The sequence below is a fragment of the Aethina tumida genome, chromosome 1 (genome assembly GCF_024364675.1).
Source record: "Aethina tumida isolate Nest 87 chromosome 1, icAetTumi1.1, whole genome shotgun sequence".
In the NCBI taxonomy this organism is placed as follows: domain Eukaryota; kingdom Metazoa; phylum Arthropoda; class Insecta; order Coleoptera; family Nitidulidae; genus Aethina; species Aethina tumida.
Genome location: NC_065435.1, coordinates 17,292,591 through 17,319,586, shown reverse-complemented (window position 1 = coordinate 17,319,586; position 26,996 = coordinate 17,292,591). Strand labels below are relative to the sequence as shown.

General features: G+C 28.1%; 2 protein-coding genes across 5 annotated transcripts; both read right to left on the bottom strand.

Annotated features, from left to right (window-relative positions):
* Nucleotides 1-10,756: 10,756 nt before the first annotated feature.
* Nucleotides 10,757-19,373, bottom strand: LOC109605593 (palmitoyltransferase ZDHHC15B). 3 transcript variants are annotated; one of them, XM_049961125.1, is made up of 8 exons: nt 19,225-19,371; nt 18,947-19,171; nt 18,768-18,889; nt 18,183-18,530; nt 18,001-18,130; nt 17,131-17,260; nt 13,595-13,675; nt 10,757-11,026 (listed from the first exon to the last, which is right to left on the bottom strand). In XM_049961125.1, the coding sequence occupies exons 2-8, from the start codon at nt 19,074-19,076 to the stop codon at nt 10,909-10,911; spliced, it is 1,059 nt and encodes a 352-aa protein (XP_049817082.1). In that variant the 5' UTR covers nt 19,077-19,171; nt 19,225-19,371; the 3' UTR covers nt 10,757-10,908. The 3 variants fall into 3 exon arrangements, with proteins under 3 accessions (XP_049817082.1, XP_049817084.1, XP_049817083.1); XM_049961126.1 differs by lacking the exon at nt 10,757-11,026 and adding an exon at nt 13,195-13,327; XM_049961127.1 differs by lacking the exon at nt 13,595-13,675 and having other exon boundaries at nt 19,225-19,373.
* Nucleotides 19,374-20,187: 814 nt separating this feature from the next.
* Nucleotides 20,188-26,855, bottom strand: LOC109605591 (dihydropyrimidinase). Of its 2 annotated transcripts, XM_020022178.2 has the most exons (8): nt 26,683-26,849; nt 23,917-24,196; nt 23,378-23,793; nt 22,706-22,938; nt 21,508-21,844; nt 21,250-21,456; nt 21,066-21,192; nt 20,188-21,009 (listed from the first exon to the last, which is right to left on the bottom strand). In XM_020022178.2, exons 1-8 carry the CDS (start codon nt 26,719-26,721, stop codon nt 20,933-20,935), a joined length of 1,716 nt encoding a protein of 571 aa, XP_019877737.1. In that variant the 5' UTR covers nt 26,722-26,849; the 3' UTR covers nt 20,188-20,932. The 2 variants fall into 2 exon arrangements, 1 of the variants encoding a protein (XP_019877737.1); XR_007548895.1 differs by lacking the exons at nt 20,188-21,009; nt 21,066-21,192; nt 21,250-21,456 and adding an exon at nt 22,172-22,383 and having other exon boundaries at nt 21,703-21,844; nt 26,683-26,855.
* Nucleotides 26,856-26,996: the final 141 nt, after the last annotated feature.

Below are 26,996 nucleotides of genomic sequence, written 5' to 3'. Positions count from 1 at the left end.
CCCGTTTCTCCCATTTCTCTCGTGTCGCCAGTTTCTCCACTTTATCCTGCCGCATACTACATTCTATACTTACTACCTAAGACTAAATGGCGTCATTTTCATTTAGTTATGACGCTGACTTTTATCTGCCGACTAACTATTAACTGTTATCGAGGCGAGCAACGCTGATGTCGCCGCGGCGCACGAAGGCGTCGCACTTTTCACTCTATCTCTCGCTCAATCTTTTATTTCTCACTACACAATTATTATTATTATTATTATTATTAAAGTGCCTTTGACAATATTGTGTTTTGTTACACATTTATCTTCTTCATCATCCAAATATTAATAGCATAGAGTTATAATACCACTCAAAGCCAATATACTAAAGAAAACAAATGAATTTTTGTTGTGTTTGAACGTACTACTACTCGAAAAATAATTTTTATTGCAAACTCATATTATTTAACGTCAAAAAATAATATAAAAAGTATTCTTCTCGCCCACTTTAACTACTTTAACTTTTTAAATAGTATTTTAAGATAAATAATATATAAACTGAATAAAAAAGTGGAAAATCATAAAAATTCTGAGCGTTGACTCAATGTTGTCAAACAAAGTGATTTTGCACATTCAACATTTTATTGCGACAGATATATGAATCATAGTTATTCACGATATGCAAAATTCGAATATAAAGAATTTTTTCTTTATATTTTTTGTCATTTATGCGCACATTGAAAATATATCAGAAAATTGCGAAAATAAATTCACTTTTCGCGTGGGCTATGGGGAATTTCTAAAGCACGCCGCACACCACACATTGCATATCGTAATTGTGCTGCTAGAAAATTTTTACACATTCCTCTCCTGTCTCCTTCAATAAGAAAATACGTCATTGTAATTATAATTCTTTATTCATTATCATTTAACAAAACCTTTATTGACCGGAATCGATGAAAATAGAAATAAGAAGTAAAATAAATTCATAATTGACTTTATTGTTAAATAAAAATTACGTTTTAAAAGTATTTTTTAAAAATAAATTTATGAAATTTATATTTCAATAATTTAATAATTTCACTGACAAATATAATTTTTCTCTTTTAGATTCATGTTATATTTAAGAATTTCGTATATTTCTATAATATTATTTATTTAACCTATATTTTAATTAGTATTAATTACTCTCCGAATTATACTATCTTAAAGCGGAAAATAAAAACTTATTTTTAAATTAAAAAAATTCTAATAAGAATAAGAGAGGTCCACGTTTTTTATTGTATTGTCTTTGTAAATGTGTCATATAAATGTGTTAAATTTATCTATTTCTTTAACATTCAAAAACATTAAATGGTAATTGAATTCTTAATTAAATATAAATTAAATATTACAATCAATATACGATTAAATACAATGTTCCAATTCGTAATTTGATTAATATTTATGTAATTTACTTTTGATTATTATATTTGCAATTATTGTTTTTTCTTGGATTTTCTATATTATTATTTATTTAACGCATATTTTAATAAGTATCAATTATTCCTTAAATTATATTATATATACTATACATCTTAAAGTGAAAAATAAAAACTAATAATGTATGTTTCATTTTAAGTATTTTGTGTGATTTTAATGCAGTATTTCATGGAAACTTGAAAGTATATTTTTTTCTGTTCCATGTCCATCTTACTACATACCATATTGAACGAGTATTAAGTGCATTTTTAATAATTTTCAATGAAAAATAAGAACCTTTGTTTTCTCTTATATTTTCGACAACCTTTCCGAATTTGTTTGTGTGTAGTTCAATTAGTATAGTTTTACTTTCCTTTTACTTACTTACTTTTTTATTAATTGAATTGATTATTTAAATGTAACTCCTATGAATAGTTATGGCGGCACCTGAACTAAAATTTGAAATTATTTTCGACTAATTAACCCATAGTGTAGTTAAATGTAATTTACACCGTATGCGTTCAAAACTTTTAGAGAAAGAAGAGTGGGGTAAAAATTAGATATGCTGATGTTTACGATATACGTATTTCAATAATTTAATAATTTCACTAATTAGTATAATATTTCTCTTTTAGATTCATGTTACATTTAAGAATTTCGTATATTTCTGTAACATTATTTATTTAACGCATATTTTAATTAGTATTAATTACTCCTTGAATTATATTATCTTAAAGTGGAAAATAAAAACTTATTTTTAAATTAAAAAAAGTCTGATAGGAATAAAAGAGGTCTGCAAATTTTAATGTGTCCCGTTATTATATATATATTATATATTTATTGTATTGACTTTGTAAATGTGTCATATAAATGTGTTTATTTATTTAGTATGTGTTTTATTTATTTAATATTCAAAAAAATGCTATGATAAATGAAAATGATATATTTTTAAATAAAACATAAATTAAATATTACAATCTATATACCATTGAAATATACGAAGTTCGGATTGATTGATTTGATTCATTGATATCTATAGTTTATTAATTTAATTAATATTTAATATAATTTACTTTTGGTTATTATATTTACAATTATTTTTAATATATATGTTAGCTTACGTCATCATCTTCACCGATGGACCGATGCGAGTTAAATAAGTATATTTAACAGTTTAGATAAAACTTTATTTTCTACAATTTACACTGTTCAATATAGATGCTTTATGTACAATAATTTCTGCTAGACTGCCATCCACCCCCTTGGATGGGCCTATTTAAAATAGGGAATGTTTACGTTAACCCCATTAAGGGATACTCTTAATAAGTGGACGAAAACATTCCCATGCCTAAACCACCAAGAGATAAGATAACTAACTATATACAAAACTATATCTAACATAAACACTAATATAAACACTAATACATTTAACTCCTCCCTTCTTAGAGAGGGCCTTAGAAGGAAAGAAAAAAAAAAAATTATTATTATCTTATTTAAACATATATACATACATACATATATATATATATTTTTTTTTTTAAGGGCCGTACATAATAATATTTACAATAATACATACATAATAATACCTATACAATAATATACGAATAATACATAATACATTACAATCATACTGTTATGCGCTGCCTAGAACTCATGTCGAAGGAACAGGGAATACAATTCTTGAATTAGAGTAGTATGAATCTACTAAGAATATAATAAATACTGTATTATACTGTAATATTTATGTGTTTGTTTTTTTTTTTTATATTTTAACTGTTCGATTAACATGAATTTTAGGTAGTCTGGGAAGAGTATTTTTAAATTATCCGGTATATTTGAAATTTGCATTAGAATGGTATTGGTTAGACAGAGGTCTTCTTAGGTTGTTTTTGTTGTAATTTGTATTGACTGTTTGTATTTTTTGTGCTAAATTTTTATTTACAACATAGGGTTTGAACTTGTTGGCAAGTTTGTTCCTGTGGTCAGTTTTGTGATAGACTATTGTACCAGGTGTATACTCCAGTGGTTCGTGTCTATTTTTATTAATATTGGTAATGTTCTTTGTTTTATCGGTAATTAATTTTTCTTTGATGTTTTTATATATTTCTTGAGTTAACTCTTTGTGTTTGAGAATATAATTATTCATCATTTTTTTGTTGATGTCAATGTCGAAAGGTGAGTTCGTTTGAAGGTGGCCGTTAATTAGATCACTCGGTTTGTGTTTTGTTGCTGAATGGATGCTGTTATTATAACCTAGTATGGCTAATGGCATTAGGTCTATGATGCTTTGGTCTTTTTCTTTTGTTTTTAATATTCGTAGGTGTTCAATTAGACTGGAGTGTAATCGTTCGATAGGACCATTTGAGGTGTGTGTGTGTGGGGTTGTGAAATGTATTTTAATTTGATGAAGATCCGTAAATTCTTTGAAAACTGTATTTTTAAATTCTGTGCCATTATCGCAGATAATAATTGATGGTGAATTATGATGGCTCATGAAAATAATAAGGGCTTTAATTATATTTATTCCGTTTGGGGAAGTTACCGGGTATGCCTGAGCATATTTTGAAAATGAATCTACTATCGTCAAAAATTTTTGTGTGTTTGCTGAAAATATATCGATATGTACAATTTCGAATGGGTGAGACGCCGTAGGTGAAACATTGAGGATTTGTTTAGGGGGGTTTCGGTCGTATTTTAATGTTTGACAAATTTGACAGTTGTTTATGTACATTGAAATTGTATTAGTCATATTAGGCCAATAATACCGGTTTCGCAGTTGCATTGTTGTTTCATTGATACCCCGATGGTTTGTTTTACCTTCGTGGTATTTTTGAATAATGTGTGTTTGTTCATGATCATCTTCGACGTCTTGTAAGATTTCGTTACAAATGACTAACTTAAGAGCGGAATTTCTGAAGTTAGATTGTAGTGTACAATTTAATAGATTGAAGTACTCTTTTTGATTTATTAAAATTGCAAAGGTTTTGTTACTGATCGTAAATTCTTTAAATATTTTTATTATATCTTGCTCAAAATTTATTTTTGTAACTTCGATGGTTGTTCGATTTTTGTTGTCAAATAGTTTTTTCAAGACAGGTTTCTTTGGGTTTTGTAACACTACATTGATAATAATTTGATCTTTGAACATATTTAAGGGCTTTTCTGAAATTGGGATATTTAAAATAGGATTCTCTAAGCTCGTGTGGACGGTTACATTATCGTTAATTTCTAAATTGTCTTTTGGTTGAGCATTTTCTAGTGTTTCTAGGATTTCGTCTAGATCTTCGACGTCTGACATTTCGGGGGCATTTGCCAGAATAGATTCTAGTTCTGCCATTGGATCAAGTTCGTTATTGTGCATATTACATTCGGTTATTTTTATTCTGGAGAGTGCATCAGCATTAGTGTTCGATGAACCTTTTTTGTATATAATTTCGTAATTATATTCATCCAATTTAAGACGCCAACGGGTGAGTCGTGAATTAGGATCTTTGACTGAAAATAACCAATGTAATGGTTTATGATCCGAAAAAATTTTAAATTTTTGACCGTACAGGTAAGGGCGGAAGTACTTTGTTGCCCAAACTATTGCCAACAATTCGCGCTCAATGGAGCTATAATTACATTCAGCTTCATTAAGGGTTCTAGACGCATATGCAATGGGTTTATCTTTGCCAGGCTCTCCTTGTGACAGAACGGCGCCTATTGCGAAATTGCTCGCGTCTGTTGTCAAATTGAAGGTTTTTGTGAAATCTGGATATTGAAGGATTGGGTCGTTCATTAACAGTTCTTTACAATTATTGAAACAATTTATGTATTCCGGTGTTAAAGTGATTTTTGCATTTTTCTTTAATAGTTTGGTCATTGGTTTGGTCAAATGTGCGAAGTTGGGAATGAAGCGCCTGTATTAACCTAAAAGTCCAAGGAAGCTTTTTATTTCTTTACTAGTTTTGGGAATTGGAAATTTTTTTATTGCGATTATTTTGTCTGGATTTGGTTTAATACCTTCTTTTGTAATTATATGCCCTAAGAATGATGTTTCTTTTTTTAAGAATTCGCATTTGTCTAGTTGAATTTGAAAGTGTGCCTTGCGTAGCTTACCGAACACGAGTTCAAGGTTGTTAATGTGTTCTTGAAGGGAGTTTGAGAAAACGATAATATCGTCTAGGTATACAAGACAGATTTTTCCAATCAATTCTCTCAGGATATTGTCCATAACTCTTTGGAAAGTCGCCGGGGCGTTCTTTAGACCGAAAGGCATGCGGACGTATTCGTAATGGCCGTTTTCGGTATTAAAAGCCGTTTTTTGTATATCGTCGGGGTGCATTTCGATTTGATGGAAACCGCTGGCTAAATCTAGAGTGGAGAAATAATTGCAACGTCCTAGTTTGTCCAGGACATCATTTATGTTTGGTATTGGATATTTATCATCTATTGTTTTTTCATTTAATTTGCGATAATCCACAACTATTCGCCATTTTTTCTTTCCGGAAGCGTCTGATTTTTTAGGTACTACCCAAATAGGGGCGGACCAAGGAGAGTGGCTAGGACGGATTATGCCCTGTTCTAACATATTGTTAATTTGATTCTTTACCTCCTCGCGATGTACGAAGGGGTATCTGTATGTTTTAGTAAAAACAGGTATTTCGTCTGTAGTACGAATCCTGTGTGTGATTTGATTACTGAAGGTTAGACTATCATCTGGTTTAAAGAAGACGTCTTTATATTTTGTGCAGAGTTTGATGATTTCTTTTTTTTCTTCTGAATTTAGATGATCAGTCCTAATAATTTCGGAAATATTTCTTAATTTAGTTTCTTTTGCTGTTATATGAAAATTATACAGCTCGAAATTATTGTCTGCTTTGTAGGCTTTTAGCGGGTAAAGTAAGGAAAAATTAATTTCGTCATCTGATACATTTGAAATTTCTATAAGTGCTTTACCATTTTTAGCTGTCGTTAATATTTCAGGAATTTTGCAATTTTGAATTGTTTGTTTTGGAATTAATATATTACCTTCGGAGATTGTTGTAGGCACTTGTAATGTTATTGTGGTGTTACCGGGAATAAATTTTTGAATTAATATGTTATTACTAGTCTGTAGATAGAGAATTTTATTATTTGAATTTGGGGTGCTTAGAATGTTATTAGGAATATCTAGTTTTATTTGTAGGATATGCATGTTATCTACTCCTATTAGACCGTCAAAAATTTCGTGAAATTTAAATAAATGAAATGTTATCACCTCGTTACTATTAAATTCTGGAAATGCCTTTGTTTGCATGACCTCGTCGTGTTTGGATGATGCAAATGCTGTTGTAACAATAAATGGTTCTTTGATTATTTTGTGAGGGTAATATTTATGAGCGATTAAAGGATTAAGAAAAGATTTTGTAGAGCCTGTGTCGATAAGTAATTTTAATTGAGGGTTTTTTATTTGGATGTAAGGAAGTTTTTTTCCGTTGGGATTTGTGTGGAATTGAATTACTTTGTCGGTTTTGAATATTGGTCGTCCCGAAAATTTTTCATAATAAGGACTCTCTTCGTTAAATTCGTAAGTAGTCTCGTTTTGATTGGTTTTAGTGTCGACTGGATTATTGTTTTCTAAGTTATAGAGCTCTTCAAACTGAAATTTAGGTGACTGATTTTGACGAGAATTGATTGTTTTGGCTCTAACGTGGGATACACCACTCATTGGTGTAGGGTGTTGGGTTCTGTTTTGTTTAGTTCGAAAATTTACAGGGTTACGGGGAAAGTTTTGTTGTCTGTTGGGGACGCCTTGACCATGCTGGCGATTTTGGGAACCTTGGGAAAAATTTTGATTGAGTGGTCTATTATAATTTCTTTGGTTTTGGGAACCTTGGGAAAAATTTTGATTGGGTGGTCTATTATAATTTGTTTGAACTTGAGAAGCATAGTAATTGAATTTTTCTTCGCTTTTTACGAATTCAAGAGCTTCTAACATATTTCTTGGGCTTTTTACCCTTAACATTGAGGCTAATATAGTTGGTTTTATATTTGCTTGGAATACCGTTAGGGCGCTTTGGTTAAAATGTTCTAATTTCATGTGTCGCATTTCTGGATTCGGTTCATTTAGGGTTACATAATTATTAAAAATATTGCATAATTCGTAAATTTTATTGTAATAATCCGAAGCGGTTTCGCTGCGGCTTTGCCGTAACTGGTGAAGATCGTACAACAAACTATGCTCATTTCTAATATCACCAAAGTGTCTAATCAATTCCGTTCTAATTTGTGTAATCGAAGTTGCGTTTGAGTTTTCAATAACTGCGAGGGCTGGGCCTCGTAGTTTATTAGTAATAGAAGCGGTGATGTAGTCGTTTACTAAACTTTCGGGGTCCTTAATATCATAAAATTTGTTAACTACTTTTTCCAGTCTCCCAATAAAAAATCGAAGTTTGGACGAATCACCATCAAAGGTAGGAATGGTATCCATCATGTCTTTAATTGTAATTTGAGCCATTTTGATTTATTTGTTTGTTTTTACTAGTTAATAAATTTAATTTTGAAATTAATATCGAGTTCTAGCAGTTTTTAGTACTCTAATTCTGAATTGCTTCAATTTCAATTCTTTAAAATGTTAATGGGAAAAACATGAGTTACTTACATAAAATTTATAATTTTATCCCCGTTGCGTGGACTTCTCCTCGATGGACGTAGTTCAGCGTGTGGGATGGTTTAATTTGTGGTTTCCTTCTGGTTTCTCCGCGATGGACGTAACTAGTTGGGAGTTCCACTTGTTTGATTTCCTGAATCTCTTCTTAATGGTTTCTCCACGATGGACTTAACTCAGTTGGATTCTCGTAGATTCTTCTTGTTGTGTTGCATCTATGTGTTACTCTGGATTTCCTCGATGGATGGTCCTCGGCTGATTGTGTTTAATTGTAGTATTTGTTCCTTAGATTTTCCTTAATGGATGCTTCTTCGGAATGTGGTTCTTTCACTTCCAAACGATTGAAATCGACGTGATAGTTTCACTGAAGTGAACCGTACGACTGCGCCAGTTAAATAAGTATATTTAACAGTTTAGATAAAACTTTATTTTCTACAATTTACACTGTTCAATATAGATGCTTTATGTACAATAATTTCTGCTAGACTGCCATCCACCCCCTTGGATGGGCCTATTTAAAATAGGGAATGTTTACGTTAACCCCATTAAGGGATACTCTTAATAAGTGGACGAAAACATTCCCATGCCTAAACCACCAAGAGATAAGATAACTAACTATATACAAAACTATATCTAACATAAACACTAATATAAACACTAATACATTTAACTTGCGACGGGCTCACATCTATTTAGACTATTTTGTTTTGTAAACAAATCTGGAGGATTTGTTTATATTTGATAATCGGGGCAGTTTTTAAGAAAGAATCAAACTAAAAAGACAGATTAACAGTCGCTAATCTATCATATATATATATATATATATATATATATATATATATATATATATATGTTATATATTTATATTCACACTTGTGAATTACACTAGCTTAAAGTAAAACAAAAATATAGAAAGTCAAGAGCGCAAAACATGAAAATCACATTTTAATTATTTTGTGTGATTTTAACGTATTTCATGGAAAGTATAGTTTTTTCTGTTCTATGTAATTGTAATAATTCATTATTCATTATCATTTAAAAAAACCTTTATTGAAATTGTTAACTACTGGAATCGATAAAAATAGAAATAATAAGTAAAATAAATTCATAATTGACTTTATTGTTAAATAAAAATTATTTTTTAAAAGTATTTTTTAAAAATAAATGTATGCAAGGTAACTGACTCTTTAAAATCAGAAGGGACAATACCATATAACCCAACCATAAAGTTCCCATTAACTAATTAATTAATTCCTTAAGGATCATTTTCGTTTGCAAGCGACTTTGAACACGGTGATACTCAATATAATTTTCTCTTTCCAAATAAAATAATAAGTGAAGTGAACAAGTAGATTTTCGACAACTCTTCCGAATTTGTTGGTGTATAGTTCAATTAGTGTATCTAAACTTGAAAATATAGTTTTTTTTATTCCATGTTCTTCTCTTTACATACCATATTGAATGAGTATTAACACACTACAGGCGGGCAGCAAAATAGTCCTAACTAAGATGTTGAATAATAACGAAAAATAAGAGATAATTCTTTCAGTTCTGTATGTAAACCAATAGAGTAAAATTATCTCACCCCGCTTTTGAAGTAAGTACATTCAAAAAGGTAAAAATTACCCGGCCCGCTAACAATCAACAGTTCTTGAGATGGGTATTTTTACCCGACCCGCTTATAGTGTGTTAAGTGCATTTTTAATAATTTTCAATGAGAAATTGCGACCGTTTGTTTGTGTGTGGTTCAGTTAGTGTAGTGTACATACTTACCTTTTTATTAACTAAATCGATTATTTAAATATAACTCTAATAAATAAAACAAATATTGTAAAATTTTAGCCACACATTTCCTAGAAAATTGGCTCTGAATAGATACGACGGCACCTTAACTAATATTTGAAATTAATTTCGACTAATTAACCCATAGTGTAGTTCAAAGTAATTCACACCATATGCGTTCAAAACTTTTAGAGAAAGAAGAGCGGGGTAATTATTAGATATGCTTATGTTTACGATATATTTCAGAATTTCGTATATTTCTATAATATTATTTATTTAACCTATATTTTAATCAGTATTAATTACTCTTTGAATTATATTATATTAAAGCGGAAAATAAAAAATTCTGATAAGAATAAGAGAGGTCCGCGATTTTTATTGTATTGTTTTTGTAAATGTGTCATATAAATGTGTTAAATTTATCTATTTATTTAACATTCAAAAACATTCAATGGTAAATGAAAATGATATATTCTTAATTAAATATAAATTAAATATTACAATCAATATACCATTGAAATATACAATTTTCGAATTGAATTTCTCGAATTTGTAATTTTTAATGCTCAATAAATTTATTTATTTATAGTTTATTAATTTAATTTAATTAATATTTATATAATTTACTTTTGATTATTATATTTACAATTATTGTTTTTTCTTGGATTTTCTATATTATTATTTATTTAACACATATTTTATTAAGTATTAATTAATCCTTAAATTTTACTATATATACTATATATCTTAAAGTGGAAAATAAAAACTAATAATTTTTGTTTCATTTTAATTATTATGTATGATTTTAACGCAGTATTTCATGGAAACTTGAAAGTATAATTTTTTCTGTTCCATGTCCATCTCTGTATTATTATACATAGGTCTTTAAATAAATAGTAACAATAACATATAATAAGTTTATTGTTAATATATACAAAATTTTATATTTACATAAAATAAAATACTTATATACATGTCTAGAATATTTTACGATCTACTTTTTGGTGTCACTTTATAACTGAAAGTTTTGTAAAATTCTCACAACAACTGTTAGTTCACGGGTTGCAATAATAATTGTCACGACACGATTCTTCGTCCATGTTATTACCATACAAAAGGCCTTCCCTATCTTCATCCAAATTTCTTTGAGGATAATTCACTCCATCTCCCAAACTGTAGGAAAAAAATCAGTTAAATAAGACGGTTCAATATTAGTGTGAAACTGTTATAGCAACTGTGTTAAATACACCAACTGTTAAACTTTTATTAGGTGAATCTGATGCAATAGCGGGAAGATATATGAGGAAAACATTACAACATGACAACATTATAAACATTATATGTATAGGTATTATATCTGTATGTCTCGTACATCTATTCACTGTCTCACTTTTTACATGGGTGGACAGATAGATAGACAGCTGGTAAAAGTAAACATAATTTGCAGAAATAATTCTCCACCAAGTCGTTATAATTCTGTCAAATATCATTGGTAGCTTGTCATTTTGTTTCCCAAACGATGCTTCATTCTCAATTAGTTTTGACATTATTTTGTTGTTAATAGAATGCTTAACTAAATACACTTCAAAATTGAATACATTTATAATTTGTATTCGAATATTCAACTTTTCAAAGTAAACTATTGAGTATAAGCATGTAGTGGAGTAGTACTCTGCGGTGAGATCGGTGGTACATTTTATTTAATGTTTAATTCAGTTTGCGTTATTCCTTAAACAACAAATGAAGATTGAAGTTGAAAATCATCCTGATCAACCTGCGTTATCTATAGGATGTTTCAAAAAAAGTGGATTATCACAAGATTCGTATAGAATATGTCATAATAATATAAAAAATGACTTGCTAAAGCAAGTTATAAAATTCCTTATTTTTGAATTGTACGTTTTAAGTTCATATATTAGTGAAAATGTAAAGAAAAACATATATTGTTACTAAAATATTGTTTTATTTTAATTAATATTACACTGTTTACAGTCCTATATTAAATAACACAGCAAAATTGTCACTTAATTTAGTACTAAATGTAATAATAACAGTACTTATTTATATTTAGAATTAGTAGAAAGTTCATCAAGGATTGTATAAGAAGTAGGATTGACACAGACAGGCATAACGGTTATGGTTAACAAATGTATGTCTTTTATCATTTAAATTGAGTCACTTTGGAAGGGTGAAGTTAGTAATAAAATAAATAAGAAGAATAGACCTTAAAATAGTGCTTACCCGCTTCCACCTACAACATTTTAATAAAGTGGTATAAGTGAATAAGATATTCTGAAGTTCTCTGAATTGAACCCCACTATACAAGTGGAAAATAGTCAGAAGGATACCGTTACAATATAAGGAAACACTCAACATCTCTTTCAAATAAAAAATAACAATTATACAGTAAATATAAATAGTATAATTCCATTTTTTTTATTTTGTAAACCAATAAAAAATAATTTCCAATAATTATTTTATTTTCAATATAGTATTTCTGGTCTAGTACTTAACGAACTTATTCTTATTGTACGAATATTTGTTGATCTATTATTTATAAACATAAAAGTATTAATTGGGACACTCTGTATATAATATAGCAATAATAGCACCAATCCCAAGTCATGCAAGATCAAGACCAAAACCAAAACTGCCACAAAGAAGTCTATGTCGTGCATTCGCGTAACTTTTGACTAATGACTGAGATTAAATAAAACTACTAATACTGAATCGACATACCTAGGTGTTGTCATGTCTGCCATGTCAACTGATTTTGAGATGACAAAGAGTTAAAAGTTATAATCTATTTCACATTGTCGCACCTTGGTATGATCTGGAACTCAGATTTTATTATGTAGCAAGATAGATGATGAGGTTTAATGTCACAGTTTTAATTGATATAAGAATCCTTAATAACTTGGGATGACGATAATAAGAGCTTAAACACACTTTTCTAAAACGATCAAAAAGATTAAAATATTTTACAATCGTGTACAATTGTCAATCATAATATGTGTCATATACTTAACTTACTTACCGTTCTTACTATTTAATGTACTTATTAAAATAGAATTTTCAATTAAAAATACAAGTTCACAATTTCATAATCAATATTTATTGAAATTTGTTGTATATATGTTTGATTTGAATTTGAAGTACAATGAATGAAAACAAATCATCATAATCACCACAGTTGATAATTCCCATTATAATTGCAGTGAATAAATTAAAATTGGTATAATTACATACCCGTACTTCTATGGCCAATCATTAATATGATTATTCTAATTAAAGATTAAACTAAAAAGAAAAAGTGAAGGATAGAAAATTATAAACAAAACGGAACATAAAGCATTTATTTTATTAAAAATTAAAACAATTTGGTTGTATTAAGTACAGTATGCAATTTATACTACCGAAATCTCAGTTTGGGTAGGGTTCAACTTGCTCATTTCTGTCTCAGTCTCTCTCGTGCTGTTTTAAAAAACCCTATCAGTATATTTTGCAAATGACGTTAGCTGCAATAAAGCTTTTTTTTCATGCACAAATTTCTACTATTTAGCAATATGAACCAAACATGAAGAAAAGTTAGTATAAAAAAGTACAAAATACATTTAAACGCATTTGTTAGATTGAAAACTATGAATCACTTATAATATTGATTTAAATCCAAAATGAAGTAAAAATGCAATAACAAATATTTTGCTAAATAGCAGCGCCTACACAATGTTATTTCCTAACCTGTTCTGTGTGTTGTCCATAGAATGATACGTACTGCCTTGAAGGAGTGACCGTAACGGATATTGAATCCCGTCACCCGAACTATAAAAACAGAATTCAGTATGTACTCACTTATTAGATATTTATATATATGTATATATATATATATATATATACAGGGTGTTTCATATCCGAAATTTTTTAACTAGATATGCACTTCTAAATAATAAGTCTATAACTTTTTTATGCAGTGTTTATTTCTTAATATTTTCAATTATTGTAACACAAACAATTTTTATTTGGTTTTTGTTGTTTCAACCGAAGTATACTGTACGGAAGTACAAAATATCGGTGAACGGATCACAACAGCTGCCTATAATCTGCGTCTCCGGGAACAGCAGCAAGGAGGAACGTTGGAACTAGTGCGACGAAATTGATAAAACGGGTGCAAATTTGCTTTCATGTCCATGGAGAAAACTAACAACAGCTTTTGTAGAGTAAGGTTTGTTACAAACATTTTTTATCTTGTTTTCTGTTGGACTTTTATTTATTCTTATCCAATTTCGTCGTACTAGTTCCACTAGTTCCTTTCATTAGAATTTTTTTTAAGAAATCAACTTATTATTTAGAATTAAAAATTTTGAAAGGTGGAGAATAGATATATTGTACAATTGGAAAAATGATAAAATGGAAAAATGAAAAATTGGAAACAAAAGTAAACATTGAAAAAATAGAAAATTAGAAAAATGTTAATTTGTAATACTGGTAATTTGTGAAAGTGGAGAATTGGAAATTTGGAAAAGTAGAGAATTGGAAAATTGAAGAATTGGAAAATGAAAAATAGAAAACTGAAAAATTTCTAAAAAAGGAAAAATGAAAAAAGGAAAAATGGAAAAAAGGAAAAAGAAAAAAGGGAAAATAGGAAAATGGAAAAATAGAATATTGGAGAATTGGAAAATCGTAAATTTATAAATTTGAAAAAAGGAAAAAGGAAAAAAGGAAAATAAAAAAGGAAAAAGGGAAAAAGAGAAAAAGGAAAAAAGGAAAAAGAGAAAAAGGAAAAAAGAAAAAGAAAAAAGGAAAAATGGAAAATTTGAATTGAATTGGAAAATCGTAAATTTATAAATTTGGAAAATTTGAAAATTGAAAAAATTGACAATTGTAAAATGGGAAAACTGGAAAATGTAGAGTAAGGTTTGTTACAAACTTGAACATTTTTTATCTCGTTCTGTTGGACTTTTATTAGAATTTTCTTTAAGAAACTGACTTAGAAGTGCATATCTGGTCAAAAAATTTCGATTATGAAACACCCTGTATATATATAAATATATATGGTATATATTAGTATGTTCGTTATCGTTTTAATCGCTTTTATCGCTTGTCCACCACCAATTTCACAATTAAAAATTAATTTTGAAAAAAACTCACCTTTCAAAAACTATTTATATATACAAATTTCAGTATTAGGGTGAACAATAAAGTGAAAACAATTTTGTGTTATGATAATAATTCCTTTCTAATTGTTTGAAAAATTGTTTAAAATGTGAAATTCATTAAAGAGTTTATTAAAAATTAATAATTATATTTAAACTAAAATTTTCATTATACATATAAATATACGAGGGTGATCCAATAAGCACTTAGTCTACAAAAGAAAAACAAAAATTTCCGAAAAATGATGATTTATTTTTCAATGTCTCCTTTTAGTTGAAAAATACGTTTTCTCGAGGTCTGCAAAGTAGGCCTCAGTGGCGGCGATGAGGTTAAGTACTTATCGGACCACTCTCGTATTAATCAAGAAAGAACAGTTTAATAAATTTCCATATTTAATAATAGTCATGTAAAGTAGGTTACACAGCATGGGATTGATTTTAATTGATTTTAGACCGAGAGCAAATAATTTAATAATAATGATGGGCAACTTGGCAAATAACAGATACCCCGATATACATATTATGAATATGACTGATTGATTATTCAAAATCAACATTATTTAACTAATTCTACACTTTTATCTAATCAAAATCGGTCGCATGAACATTTCCATTAAATTAAATTTTCCTGTAACTTTTTAAAATGATGTAAATAAAAATTAATCAAAATGTGGGATGAACATAACAACCGTCAGTTTTATATTTAAATTTGCTATACAATTAGTTAGTTATTTAATTTCAGGAATAAAAAATGATAGTATATATAATGATCTAATTTATTCTATAATTCATATAGTACAATCAATAAACGCTTGTATCATTAACCAACTGTCTTTGACACCGTCGCGACCGTGTCTTTTCAATAAAATAAAATTAGAAATATAATGTATCAACTGGTAATCTTCATTTAACCGCATTGAACACTACTAGTAATAGTAACAGCCACTATGAGTACTTTCCGAAATAACGTCGTCCTAGTAAATAAAATTCAAAGCGATATTTTAAAACTACTTTGTTTTCAACATAAATACTTTGTAGTCAAACCATAAATAGAATTTGGAAACGTCATTTTGTTTTATTATTTTGCTAATTATCATTAATATTTTTGGTACTATTTACTTTTTAATAATAAATAGTCATATTTGTATATTATAGACAATTATTCATAATCACCGTAATGTACGCGTTATTCGATGTCCAATGTGCGTCAAAAATTATGTGCATTGCTAACGAAATATTCAATACAAATGACACTCAGTGATCAAATAATAATTTAATTATTAAGGTTATTATGAAAATTAAATAAACTGATTTTAATATTTGAATCCGAATCTGCACACGATGCGAGGACATTCTAGAGTCAGAATTGCCAGCAACCAACATTTTCACAGTTAAATAAAAAATATGATTCACATATATCGACCTGTACCCACCGACATGTAACATAACGACAAAATATTAAGAAATCCGCACACATCTTTGAAATGTCTTGAATGTTTTGTTTGTACGGTCGCTGTCGGTCTATGCATGATGGTCAGTATGATTTCGTTGGATTTAAATATAATAATAAAATAAGCTTTTAACATATAAACCATATGATTATTCATATATTAAATAAATGAATGATAACTTTATGGTCTACTATATCAAACACTAACTCCCCTCGCACAAGATCTTTCACTAAATCGGTCCTGCGATAGTTAAGTGGCATATCGTGTACTCATTTGAGTAAATATATTTATTTAGCATTTGCATAGTATGAATATTGTTATTTATATGATTGCATGTATCAAACATTTTCTTTTAAGTGAAATATGATAATAACTTTTATGTCACATATTAGTTGATCCATTTTATGACAATCAAATATTTTTAATAACTAAATAAATTTGTTGATGCATTCTAAGATCACAATTAAAAATTCGCGAAATTTTTGTAATCAGATCACCTAAAAAAACATAACATTGCAAGTAAGATTTACAGGGTGTTACTCAAAATTAAGTGATAATAGGCATCAGTAATGAAATGAAAGAGAAAATGTCGATGATTATAATTATGTAATTAGTTTTGATAACACGAAAAGCATAAAATGTACAATTAAAAAGCCATAACTACAATAGTTACCTTGTTTGAATAGGAAGAAACCAAGTTCTGAGATCATCACCAAATACTTCTTGAAAATTGTTGTACCTTCCAATATGAAAGCCATATTTATCAGGTCCAACTCCACGAAAGTTGGGCGGGTGAAATGCTTCTATAAGATTAAGAAGAAACTGAATATTAATTAACCTGGTACAGTATTGACCAAAAAAGTAAGTAAATATTCTTCACAGAAATATTTTCTGTTTAAATTTGAACACAAAATAAAACCTATACATTGTACTGTATTATTAGTAATATATAATATTAATTAATAACAATGCAATTTGGTTAGAGAAGTGTAGAATACCACTGTTTAATATTAACAGTATTAACATTATATACCTTAATAATTACAAGTCACTGTATATTGGTTTATATGAGAAGCACTCTGATGTCGGAAAAATTTTATATACGTATTTCAAATTAAAATTTTTTTCAAATACATTTTTTCGAAAAATCTCAAACTTTCAGGAATTTTTGCTATTACTTTTAATTCTCCTAAAAAATACTTCTAATAACAAAAACAAATAAAAATTTTCGAAAATATTTATTTGAAAAAATAAAAAAATATTTAGGCACTTATTTCCTGACATAATATTCATTTTCTTTGCCAAGAAATATTGCAAAATTAAATATGTAAATAAAGGTACTGAAATCAAAAATTTCGTTCAATTTTTAATTAATTTGATGACAACTGCATGCTCATGTTAAATGAGGCCAAACTTTGTTAAGATTAGGCAATTTCTGGTAGCTATCTAATCACAATTTATAAATGAAATTTGTATTTTAAAATAAAATATCCTAACAGTATGTAGTATGATTAATACAACAATTTCTTGTTTAATAACTTACCCAAAGTTGTTCTGTTCTCACTGACTAAGTAACAGTGATACGAAAATAATGACATTAAACTTACTCCAAACATAATAGCAACAAAAAATAAAAATAAAATGTGAAATCTACTGACTCCTTGGAGTTCACCCTAAAAAATATTCACATTTTATATTTAAATATTTATGTTCTTAAAAACTTACCCTCCAAAATGAAATGAAGTATGGAAGAGATGTCAAAGAGACATATAAACAATATAGTAATGCATATCCCAAAAATAGTACAAAATATTTGTAATTAGTAAAAGACACACAATTGTTTATCCATGGACAATGATGGTCCATTTTTAACACACACACTCCACATACTGAACAATGATGAGCCCGATCTGGTTTTATAACTCTACACTTTTCACAAAATCGAAATCCCCCACCAGCAGTCACATTGGAAATTGGTAAAAACCTAGCAATGTTTGAAAGAATTGTATTTTGAACTTCTGGCGAATCCGTTTCACCCATGATTGCTTCAAAATCTCCATCAGGTATTTTAAACTGAAATGTATATGTTATATTAATTAAACACTACTAATTATTATTTCTAAAATGAACAAATATTAATTGTGAATGTTTCTTTAATTATCCAATAATAGGTAGTACAGTTTGTGTGTTTCTTAAACAATTTTAACTCAGTTTGTTCATAAATGTTCATATATTTTAAGTTAATTTTCTTATAGCAAAAATAAATGGTAGTTAAATTTAAATGAACACAATTAAATAAAGAATACTTACCTTAGTTGGAACTCTTCCTATGTCTGTAAATATAGTCTGCCAGTAAGACCAACAAAACATGAAGAATGACACATGATAGAACATCAAATACAAAATCTGTTTTATGGTACTGTCAACAGTTACTAAAATGGTACTCAACTAGTTAAAATTTTCTTTAAATATGTTATTATTAAACTTACAAAAGCATAGTTGTATCACATATGCATAGTACGACCAAATAACAAATGCTACTATAAACAAAACTGGAAACCATTTAACTGCTTTAAAACACCAATAACATGTACTTTTACTTTCATTAGGGACTGCCATTCTATATTTTTATTAATTTCGTAATAAAATTTTTATAAAAATTATCATCCTAATGTAAGTTGAATTCGTTTATGGGGCGGGGTTGTAAAAATAACCTAAAATAATAAACAAACAAGTTATGGATATTTTAAATATTATATATACATACATTTAAATTCCAAATAATATCTTCATAATTGAAGAAAATTTGTTACTTAAACCTATAAATACATGACAAATTATTTATAACATGTATACCTAGACATTCAAATAGTTATTTTCTGACTAATATGTTGCATGACTGTAGTTATAAAGGTACGGTTTGCAGCCACATAATAAAGATGGTTTTCAACGGAAATGTTCATACAATAGATTCAATAGATTCTAACATCAGCGCTATCTATAGTCGATGTAGATTAATACAATACATATGTCTAAAAAAGAAACCTTATTTCTAGTAACTAGGGCGAAACACAATAATTGCAAAAAATACCAAAGGATTTAGATTAAAGACAGATCAGGATATATTAATACAAATTCATTCGAACTTCGATAACTCAAATCAAAATCAGACTTTTATTGATGGTTTTCTGATTACCATTAAACTAATTTCTGATCAAAGTATTTAACGGTTAGTGATTTTTCACTTCATTAAATAATTCAAGAGCCTTATTTTGACAAATTCCAGAGAAACAATATAAACTCTTCTTTAATGCATCTTTAAATGTTAAAATTACATTTTTATTATTTTCTTAATAGAACAAGACGGGAAAAAAAAAACAAATTTAAACTTACAATTTTATTTTTCACGATTATACAAATAAGTTGTGAAAAAGAAAAATGAATAAATGAATATTAGTAGATTATATTATTCTTTTTATTCAAGACACAGGGTGATTCCGAATTTGAATTAAAAATTTAAAAGAAAGAATTAGAATGGAATTTTAATTTAAACAAATATTTATTAATACCTAAGTTTTAAATTTTAAATTAGAAACAATTCAAAAAATTAACATTATTAATAATGATATTTCGAAAATAATATATCATTTAAATTTATATTTCAAGATCGAAACACCCTATATGGGGTATGCCTAAATTTTTTTTATATAATGTGAAGTATGGAATACCAATTTGTTAATAATATATAGTCAGAGTTGACATACAAAGTCACTATATCCTAAATTTTCAATTTGATCGACCTGTTAAGCATTTATAATGCTTAGGCAATTACTGTGAAAAGAAATGTCATAATTAATGTACAAAAGTCCTCTAAAAATTATTAAAATTTATAGGTTATAGAGCAGCTATTGCAGACATAAAATATCTTGATTTGTACCATAATTTAATGACAACTTAAATCATAATATAAAATAATAAACACTTAACATATTACTATAATAAAATTAATTAATTTAATATTCATATTAATTCTAATTTTTAAATTACTATATCAGCTCAAGCAACATTTAACTCCACCATGTTTCTTTAATTAAATTTAACAGACACTAGCTTTAATAAACTGTATGTTATATGTTATTCTATCTATTTGATAGATAAACTGATTTGAAAATGAAATTATTAAAGCAATTATTTTTTTTACGTTTATCATATAAACAACCTTCCAGAATAATCTACATAACATCAATATAAAACAACGAAATAAATAATTTGATTAAATTATATTAATTCTAAAAGTCAATCGCTATAATGCCTATAAAAAGTTAGTTTAAAATAATTATCTATATTCATGAAATAAGTGACTACTATAAGAAAATTATAGAAAAATTGTTTTATAACTTTGGTATTTTTTTTAATAATAATGATATTACTGTAAAGCATTACATAAGCGAACACATTGTGGTGGTTGATTTTTTTTACCAAAATCCAGAAGACTTTCCACCAGGAGGATTTTTTACACGGATACACGACTTTCTTTCCACATCTAGCTCCTCTGTAACGGAAATGAATTATTTCAAATATTTCGTAAAATTTTTAAGGAACAATTACCGCTTATAGAAAACGTAGAATCTTGGATGTTTCTTTGCCCCTCTGGTCTAGGTGCTCTACATGATGGAGTGCTCACTTGAGACTCTGGAAGAGTGGGTGTCGGACATACCTTTTCTTCAATCTCAACCTACAAACCACGTTTAAATTTGAATGTATATGATTATAATTAGACAATTATAAATGCCTTATATAAATCTAAATGGTCCACTTCAGAAGTTCCATTTTTCTCTGGCTTTAAATATTGAACTTTATTAGGTTCATAAATAAAGGGTGGATAAATGGGTGTTTCTACAAAACGACCATGACCCTGTACAGCTCTGAGCTGCCCCTCGTCGACACAAACTCTTCCGTTTACTATGACATACTCTGGAACTCCATGACATTCCATACCCTAAAGAAGAAAATATTTATATATTTTCCGACACGATTTTTATTTACCAACCTCAAATATGTTATAATCGATTGCATGGTGATGTGTTTTGGCAGATATAACTCTTGTAGCGTTTGGATTCCAAATAACAACATCAGCATCTGATCCGACAGCTATACAGCCTTTTCTGGGGTATAAGTTGAATATTTTGGCAGCATTTGTACTTGTAATAGCAACAAATCGACATGGATCTATGATACCACTTTGGACTCCTTTCTCCCAAACAATGCTCATACGATCTTCTACTCCATTCACGCCGTTTGGAATCATTGTAAAATCATTTTTACCCAGCTCTTTTTGTTCTTTGGTAAACGTGCAATTATCACTGCCTGTTACTTGCAGTACATCTCTAAAATATATGAACAATATTGAATGTTTAATTTCGTGTGCCCTTTTAATAGAACACAAACATATGTGTTTGTTAGTTATGGGATTGTCATCCAGAAGAAAGAAACAAATATTTTGTCTTTATGATAATTTATCATTCATCGTTTCTTTGTAGAACAAATTGAGATCATGCAATATGGTATGTGGATTTACAAATGAATGTTTTGATGATGATGTGCTGTGTTGATGTGAATATATGAAAACCACATGTTAAATTACCATAAAGATGAAAATATTAATATTAATAATATTATTAATAAAATATGGTTAGTTGTTAATTCACACTTACGATGCAAGCGATCCCAAAAGCTCGGATGACGTATCTGAATTAGATCTAATTGGAGGGCTTGTTGTCGTGTAGATATTATGAGGTTGTCCAATAGCTCCTATAGACGAAGCTTCTACCTCTCCAAATATTACTTGACCATTTAAACGTTTTTCGTTTATAATACTGGCAGATTTTTCCGAAGATATACGGACCACGTACAATGGAGCTTTTACCTATACTTAACAATAGTTTGGATACTGCTAATTGTTGTTGAGCTTAGTTGATTTTTGTTAGTTCAACACTGCTCGAAGTGAAATAATAATTCCTTTGATTTAAAGTTTAACATTTTTAGCGTATCAAATTTATTTATTGAAAATTCAATAAAAAAATCAATTCAATCAATTCAAAATGACTCAATGACTTTAAATCATAAAGGAATGGATATAAGCACAAACGTCAGAAATGCAACAGCAGGTTAATCATTTTATGAAAAATATTGGTGCAACATAAAATAAATAGCAATACAAAGAAGAAAGAAATAAAAATAAAACTTACTGTGCTAAGAAATTCATTAAATGAAACGGTGTTTGGGGATCTGGTCGAAGAGGGGGGCTAAGTATATGGCCAGCAGAGTGATGGAAACATTCGTGTTTATAATGTCTCCCATCTGTTGCCAATCCGGCAGCTAAAGTCTCTCCATATACGCGGGTCCCCCTTTTGCATGCCTGATCTAATGCTAATCCCGCAGATTTACTCATCACATGCACTATATACAACGGACAATCTACCTATAAATCACACCAGAACTAAAAATATTTGTTGTTCCAGATGACTTATATAAGATATGGATGGATATGGCTTTTGAAGAATTTTAAAACAACGGTCGGACGGACGAACGGGAAAGCATTTACTTTGTTATATAGTTTAAAAAAGACTTAATGTAGGGGAGAGTGGGAAAAACTGCACCAAAGGCCAGAATACAGCTAAAGAAACAATAGTTGTAATCCAATTTAAATTTATCTTCAAACTTAACAATACAGATACAATAAGAAACAGTTTTGTCACATTTTTATAAATAGAAAAAATCGCACAATGAAAATAAATAAAAATGGATTACTTAATAATAAATGAAATTATAACATAAGAACGTAATGTATAAACGGACTGTAGAAAAGAAAAATAAAAGGCTTTCAAGAAACATACAACAAAGACATAATCGTAACGAACCTGGTTTGCAATAACACACGCTCTATTAACAGCTTCAGCTTCCACATCTTCTGGTCTAGACATTTCATGACCCTCGGGGCCTGTAATGCCTTTGGCTTTAAGTTTTTCTACGTTCTTGGCAATAATGGAACCATTTTCTGCATGAACTTGAGCAACACCTCCTAATGTTCGAATATGGTCAAAAGCACTATACAAGTCTCCATCATTTAGCATAAAATCATACGCCATGAACATTTTAAATGAGTTAACGCCATGCTCTTTGCACAAAACTTCCATATCATGTTTAACTTGTTCCGACCAATGATTAAGGCAAACGTGTAGAGAATAATCACAGCATACTTTGCCGTCAGCCTTTTGCCTGTATTTATAGAAGCAATCCAATAAGGACTCCCCTTTTTTTGGAAAGGCAAAATCAACTGAAAGAAAAAAACGAAAATAAGTTTCCATATTCCAGTGTCTAATGGTATCAATGGTATTCAGATCAAAACGACCCTTTTAATAACATAAAAATAGTCATCTATTATTTATTTAAAACTTACTGACAGTGGTGGTGCCTCCTGCAACTGCAGCTTTCGTACCCTGATAGAAATCGTCAGCAGACACGGTACCCATAAATTCGAATTCGAAATGAGTGTGGGGGTCGATACCTCCTGGGAGAATGTAGCGTCCCCTAGCATCGATTACCCTGGTACCGCCGGGTATAATGAGATTTTTTCCTATCTGTTTAATTACCCCATCTTCGATGTAGATGTCGTCTTCGGCAATTTCATCGTCGTTAACAAGTTTACCATTTTTAATAAGTAATCGATTTTGTGCGCTCTGTAAAACACAACCATGTACAAAATCCTTAAATCCTTACTTAAAGTTACGATTGTTTTCATATATTGGGAACTTATTTTTTATTCAAATATTTGATTAATATAAAAATATCAAACAAAATTAAATCATATAATTTTTATGGATAATACAATCTATACCTTGGATAAACAAAATACCTTAAATATGTAAGTAAAATTACAAACTATTCTGTATTGTAGGCATAAGTGTGATAATTAATACAAAATGAAAAATGTTTTAATAAACTCAGGGAACATAAATAACATTTTATTTTAACAATTTTTCAAATTGTTCAAATCTTGAGACGGTCTTTTAAAGCGTTCAAAGCCATTTATATTACATGAGTTTTCTACTTTTATAATAAAAAAATATAATAATAAATAGAAATTTAAAAAATTAGTTAATATAATTAAATGGTGACATTTTTAATATTAAAAAAATAGGTTGTCTCTTTATAAAATTATCCAAAAATAATAAAAATTTAAAATACAGTTACAAAAATAGAATAGAAATAATTAGAATTTGTGAAATTTTATAAAAAATGTCAACAATTATTATTGTTATAATAAAATTATTATAAAAATAGTAAAAATTTATATGAAAAACATGTTGTCTCAGTGGAAAACCACTTAAAATGATAAAAATTATAAAATTTTATAAAAAACGTCTTTCGACCCTTTTTGTAATTTTTACAATTTTTTTCGTATATCTTCAATTTATTGTAAAATGTTATAATAAATAAAATATAAAAATATTTTTTTTATTATTATTTTTAATAATTTTATAATAGAAACGACATTTGTTGTATAATTTTATAATAAATATAAATATTTTTGTATTTTTTTACGAAATTATTAATTTTTACCATTTTTAATAATTTTGAAATAGAAACACTTTTTGTAATTTTTACAATTTTATTCATGTATCTTTACTATTTATTGTATAATTTTATAATAAACATAAATATTTTTTCTATTTTTTTACGAAATTTTAAAACTTTTACCATTTTTTATAATTTTACACTAGAAACGACATTTTTTATAATATTTACATTTTTTGTATATCTTTAGCATTTATTATACAATAATTAACATATTTTATATTTTTCTTATAAAATTTTGTATATATATATATATATATATATATATATATATATATATATATATATATTATATTTTCCTGAATAACGCAAATAATATTGTTCGCATTGTATATTCATTGACAAATTTATTGGATAAACAACAAATTCATCATGAATTTTTAGAAAAAAATTAACCATTTTTTCCAAAAATTAGTTTTATATTAAATAACTTTCAATGCAATATTAATATTTTTTTCATATACCTTCCATTTATTGTAAAATTTTAATTTTTTTTTACGAAATGTTAAAATTTTATTAATATTAAATATAATATTAAATTATATACGATACCTATCTATTGGTATATACCAATAGGTAGGTATCGCCGTTAATTACTGAACATTTGAATTCTTTATGCTTTTTGAGATTGACATTTTCCGTTTTCGTAGCAACCGATTTTGATTGAACAATAAGAAAAAGGAAAACATCATATAAGATTTAATAAAAATCTCATCTCTCCTATGTTGATATCCATTATTTTTTATAAAATGTCTTGCGTGAAAATGCGGTGAAATTTATAGGGCGTGGTTGTTTTTTAAAAACCTTAATAAAAATAAATAAATATAAAAACCCAAGCAGCAAATTTAAATATATAACTAATTATATAATTAAATTATTTTATTTGTCAACGGTAGTTTTAATAAATGTAAATAATATGTGGTATGGTTTCCATACTATAATAAGTATATTCAATTCTTATAGGAAGAACGCTTTAAAAGTACTTCCTCTAATCGCAGCAACAGTAAATTCATATCATTTTAATACTGACGTGTTCAGCATACATTTAAATTTGTATATATAATTAATTATAACTATTTGCATTTTTTATTTGACTGTAATATTTATTAGAATATTTAGTGGATACTTAATTGAAAAATGTAGTTTTTTAAAAATTGATTGACGAATTGAATATCTTAAAATTTATTTTAAATACTATTTAAATATTTATATTCATTGAATAAAAGAACAAACACGCACATAATAATTATACAGTCTACTTTAATTAATTACGCAGAATTTTAAATTTATATTTGTAATTACACAGAATGTATGCCGACAATTATAATTTGAAAATAAAACCCACGTACGCGATCTAATTTTAGAGATAGCAATTCTCAGTTTCTAAATTAACATACGAAATCTAGAATAAAAATCAATACTGCGTTGCGTTAAACAGAGATCAGAGGGAGTGTGTAGTATGTCAAATAAATTTCTTTAGCGTACTCAGCTAAACCGCTACAACGCTACACAAAAGTTTTTAAATAAAATATTTAATTTCAACTTCAGTTTAAGCGCATTTATTCAATCGGAATATATTCTAACGTACCTGTAAATGAATTGGAACTTTTTTCACTGGAGTACTCATTGTGCAAAACACTCGACGACAATGACGTCAATGAAGATCGTACCGATGCCTCTATAATGTTTTGAACTGTGCGGATATTATGTAGTGAGGATATACCGAATAAAACAAAGATAACCAACCACACCACGCTACTCCACCGCTGTGTCGGTCCCTCGTCACTGTCAATTCATCGACCTTGTTTCTTATTGGTCTGGTGCTTTCGACTATCTCGAAACGGGACTTTCTGTTGGCAGCACATTTGAACCGATTTGTACACCACGAAGGTCTACAGCTAG

What these genes read in the sequence shown, in the direction of transcription:
- LOC109605593 (XM_049961125.1), bottom strand. Translation starts at nt 19,076, where the DNA reads ATGGCAGTCCCTAATGAAAGTAAAAGTACATGTTATTGGTGTTTTAAA. An exon ending in ACTTCATTTCATTTTGGAGG is followed by an intron (nt 18,131 to 18,182) that starts GTAAGTTTTTAA and finishes AATATTTTTTAG; the next exon opens with GGTGAACTCCAAGGAGTCAG. An exon ending in TGAGAACAGAACAACTTTGG is followed by an intron (nt 17,261 to 18,000) that starts GTAAGTTATTAA and finishes TTAATCTTATAG; the next exon opens with AAGCATTTCACCCGCCCAAC.
- LOC109605591 (XM_020022178.2), bottom strand. Translation starts at nt 26,721, where the DNA reads ATGAGTACTCCAGTGAAAAAAGTTCCAATTCATTTACAG. An exon ending in AAGTTCCAATTCATTTACAG is followed by an intron (nt 24,197 to 26,682) that starts GTACGTTAGAAT and finishes TGTGTTTTACAG; the next exon opens with AGCGCACAAAATCGATTACT. An exon ending in AGGAGGCACCACCACTGTCA is followed by an intron (nt 23,794 to 23,916) that starts GTAAGTTTTAAA and finishes TTTTTCTTTCAG; the next exon opens with TTGATTTTGCCTTTCCAAAA.